At 31.5% G+C, this 4,765-nt stretch overlaps 1 protein-coding gene across 1 annotated transcript; it reads right to left on the bottom strand.

Annotated features, from left to right (window-relative positions):
- Positions 1–1,886: 1,886 nt before the first annotated feature.
- Positions 1,887–3,985, bottom strand: LOC123893025. Its single transcript, XM_045942940.1, has one exon. The coding sequence runs from the start codon at positions 3,045–3,047 to the stop codon at positions 2,109–2,111; it is 939 nt and encodes a 312-aa protein (XP_045798896.1). The 5' UTR covers positions 3,048–3,985; the 3' UTR covers positions 1,887–2,108.
- Positions 3,986–4,765: the final 780 nt, after the last annotated feature.

Here is a 4,765-nt window from a genome sequence, read left to right as displayed (position 1 = left end):
CTGTTTAGCATGATTCATAATAAATTTATGATAAAAGTTTGAGCTAGAAGACATAAAATTACCGATTTTAAAATTTTAGTTGATTAGTGTTGCCGGTAGTCTGGCACTGAGCATTTGATGTCTTACTTTCATTAATTATCTCACCCGTGCATCTACAATCAGTTATCTTCTTTGGTAGTATTTTTTTTACCATCAATATCCGATCCACCGAATCGTTTAATTTAGTTCGGAGACCAGCTGTGACATCAAATGGTTTCAGGCATCTTCCAATTACAGTTGCGTGGATCGAATCGTGATCCTTCATAACGTTAATCACCACTAAACTAATTAATGATTAGTTCCTCTAGTATTTTTTTTACGCAACATTGGTTTCTCTGGTTGTATTTTTGTCGATAAACAAAGTGATAAATACCACTTAAAATTAATACATATCATTACAAAATTTTGAGTTTAAACTTTACGTAAAAATATTCGATCTAACAATATCGGTGTTAAGTATTGAGTTACACCTTACCAGCCTTCTTTATTTTGTTTATTTATTTATATAAAGATTGAGTAGTTGACTCAAATAATTAAATAGTGGCTTAAGACAGTTGTATTTTTCAAATGGAATGTAGTAGCTTAGAAGACTATATACTATTAAGATGTATAATTGCATTTGCATATACTACAATTTTCATGTGCTATATTAGTTGAAAAAGAAGAACTAGTATTAAATATGGTTTTCATTTGGGAGTGTTTTGATGGCTTGACAGATGAAAAGTTAAATGGCACAATAATAGTATTCCTTCCCATGTGCTGTCATTAGTCTTTGGAAAATAAATAAAATGTCAAATTTAAAAGGAAAAATATGGTTTTGAAAAAGGGTTGAAGTCTTTGCTGTCAAAACTATGAAGATTTACTTCATGTCCTGACATTGTTGCCTGCATTACATTGCAATTAAAATGTCATTTTCAGTTGTAGATGACCACTGAAATGTCATCACTCTACACCAGAAAGTTTTGGTATTTATTTATTGGTATTTTACTTTCTTGGTTACTTTCCTTTGTCAACTTGTTTTGGAAACAAATTTAATAAACAATTATTAGAGCATCTCCAATAAGAGTATCTAAGAGAATTTCATAGACTAATAATATAACTTTTTATCATTGGAGTTCCATGACGTGGCACAAAGAGTATAAAAATTGATGATATATGTCCAATAAGCTTCTCAACAAAAATGAGTCGCCCCTAAACAATAATAAATAGATATATGTCATACATAGTGTGAAATACAAAAAGGAAATAAATAAAAAATTCTTTTACATTTTCTATTATCAGTTTTAACCTAAAAAAGTCACCAGTTTGTTTTTACTTACAAATTTGTGTAAACTGAAATCATAGTGAAAACAAGATACAATTAAAAATAAAAACCGAGAACATTTGCTCAAATCAAACATTAAATTGGTCTGAGTGGAACTAAACTCGAATTCTTTAAGCAAGGACTCGGATTCAAACCTCGTGGACATAAAAGTTAGTCAGTTAGGTTTCTCGACGGAAGTTAGTCATCAATAATGCTGGTAGATACTTCACACCAATAACATGCTTACCAAAAGAAAAAACAAATCTTAGGACTTTTCTTTCCATTCTGTGTATGGTATGTTGTGTGTATAATTAAGTGTAAACACTGCATCATACTGAAATCTAGAGAGTCTAAGCAAAATAGTTCAGAATGAAAGTTCATCTTGGCTATCTACCTCACTTAAATGAATGAACAGAAATGATAGGAACCAGTGGCTGAGGTAATAACCAGTGTGACCACAACATTTATATCAAACTATTAACTTTCAACCATGTGAAAAGAGAAAGTAAAAAACAAGTTAAATAACCTCAAAAGAAGTAGTAGATAGATACTAAAGTTTTTATTCACACTCAATGAAACATGACCAAAATTCATGTCATAGTAATTAACACTTTTTACTCCTAAATTAACACACAATGAATCATGAAACAAAACAAAAAGATAATTGATGTACACAAAAGAAAAAAGGTGTGATTAGAAGAATTTCTGATTACAATAAATTAACTTGAATATGAATGGAACATCGACTAAAGATTGTGCAAAAGTGTCAAGGTGCATATTCATGTTCAAGTGTTGGTTGTGTTCTTGTAACTGTTGCAGCAGGTGCTTTTGTATCGCCGATAGAAGCCATTTGAAGAGTTTCTCCTGAATCTGCAGCTTTTTCCATACCTTGCATTTTCTTCTTGTGTTTGTATTTGCTTATACACAAAACTAGAAACATGAACAACACCAACAATACTAGTCCTCCTACAACAGAACCAACAATAATCCACACCTTTTTATTACTACTCTTCTCGCGTTTTACTTTTGGAATTGGTACTAAAGGACTGATGTTAGTGGACTTAACCACTATAGAGAAATGGCCTTGTTGAGGCGTAGAACATGTGTTACCGCCTTTTACATTGCTGAAATTGGAAGAACCTTGCAAATCAAACCAAACACATTTTGCAACAAGGCCTTGAGGAGGTGACTTAACATCTTGAAACTTGACCAAAATGTTATCACCAGAAGCATTTATACCTAGTTCTGATAAATTTGTAGCCGACAAATTCGAAGCATCATAAGCCAATAGTCCCAAAACCGGTGCCAAGTAAGTGTAATTAGGCAAAGGGTAATACTTATTTGACAACTTATTACCTAGATTTTGATACACAAAAACCAATCTTTCAACATAAGGATGTACAATGACACCATTTGGAATATCGAACTCGTTGTATGTATGAAACCCTTTTCTCCTTAAACTTCCACTCCTTAATCTTAGTGCTGCAACTTCAATTCCAGTTAAATTTGAAGGAAGTTTAGTTGCATTGTAAATTGTACCTGTTTTTGGATTCACCAAAGCCTTGTAAGCATATTGTTGGAGAATTACATCTAAAGCCTTTGCTTCCTTATTTGATTGAGCCATAACATGAGGAAGTGATTCAAAGCACATAAGAATAAGAAGAACCAAAACAAACACCATTGTGCTTGGAAAAGGAAACTTCATGAATACCCTTTTGTCTATTTGGTTGGTATACTCAAAAATATAACTCCAATGCAATATTAAAGCATACCAAATTGTAACCGAAGGAAATGCAATAAATTTCTTCAAAAGGGGTCTCTAAAAATTGAAACTTGGAGGCACGTTTTGCTTTGTTAAAGAAAAATATTCACTTGGGGCATTAATAGTACTAAAGTAGCTTTGAAGATTTCAACCGTTGCAAAATGCTAATCTTTTCTCTCAAGAGTCCTTGTAAAAAAGGCAAAGGCCAAATTGGTAAAAATTCACTCAAATACTTCACAATCTTCTTCTATGCATCTCTCCCTCTACAAGCAATAAAGAAGCAACAATTTGTAGAACAATAGTACTAAAACCTAAAGAAGCTGAAAATCAAAGTTGTAGATAAAATTAAGAGATTCTAAGTGGTAGATCCATGACCCTTTTGGATTTCATTTAAGTATTCACCAAAAGACAAAGCAAACAAAGACAATTATTACCTTAAAAAAACTGTCTTTATTTGTGAATTTCAACAGCTGTCACCAATTTACTTGAACTGAAAAACACAAACAACTTCACAAAACAAGAAAACTTCTTGGTGTAGATGCAAATAATCTTCAAGAAAATCATCACTCCTAGCAAAATCTAGTGACAATGACTGAGAGAGACATTGAAAGTCAAATCCTAGTTAATGAATGTGAATGTGTGAATATGAATGAGTTTATAAAATGAAAGAGAAAAATGAGGTATTTTTAGTGTAAAATGGAAGGTGTTTTTTTGTGACTTTTTGAGGTGAGTGAGAGTGAGGGAGAAGAAAGAGAGATAAGTTTTTAGTAGTTTAGAGCTTTAGATGGTCACTGTGGGGACTCACCAACCAAACAACCAGCAAAGGAAGTAGTGATGATGATAATAAAAGACAAAAAGGCCATGTGATGTGAGGAAAAAAGATTACAGTGGGAAACAGAAGGAAAGTGTTAATATTAAATCATCGGACACTTCTAACATGAAAGAGTGACACAAGTGGTGCACGGTGCATCACTTGTCAATATCTCGATAACGAAAATAAATTTTATAAAATTCACCGTTGGATTGAAATTTTATATCATATAGATCATTCATATAAATTTTTAGAAAAATTTAACATCATTTGATGTGTTATTGAGACCGACCAAAATTAACGGTATTCAGTAAAAATTCATAAACCGTTAATCTTGATGAGTCTCAATAACATATCAAATGATGTTCAATTTTTCTAAAAATTTATATGAATGATCTATATGATATAAATTTTCAATCCAGACGGTGGATTTTATAAAATTTATTTTTGTTATTGAGATATTGACAAGTGGTGCACCATGCACCACTTGTCACACACTTTCATTTTAGCCAAAGCCTAAATCATCGTGTTAAATATATTTTTGTCTAAATATCTTAAATTTTGTTTTTATTTTCTATAAATAATTATCAATTTTTGGTCACTGAATTATTTTTTGTTAAAATTTTTAGTGCTTACTTCCATTCATGTATATCATTCGAAATTTAGTTTTTTATTCGCGGCAATGTTTAGTACATTATCGTAATGTCTCTAACAAAAAATTTAATAAGGGATGAATTACATATGATGATTGTAATTGTAGTTTCTTGGTTACTACGGTCACTCACACCATAATCGGTATTCTATTCACTTTAATGTGGGTAGCGGGTATTTTTACTGTCTATACCATCTT

Source organism: Trifolium pratense, linkage group LG6, assembly GCF_020283565.1.
Source record: "Trifolium pratense cultivar HEN17-A07 linkage group LG6, ARS_RC_1.1, whole genome shotgun sequence".
In the NCBI taxonomy this organism is placed as follows: domain Eukaryota; kingdom Viridiplantae; phylum Streptophyta; class Magnoliopsida; order Fabales; family Fabaceae; genus Trifolium; species Trifolium pratense.
This window is presented reverse-complemented; position numbering and strand designations above follow the sequence as displayed.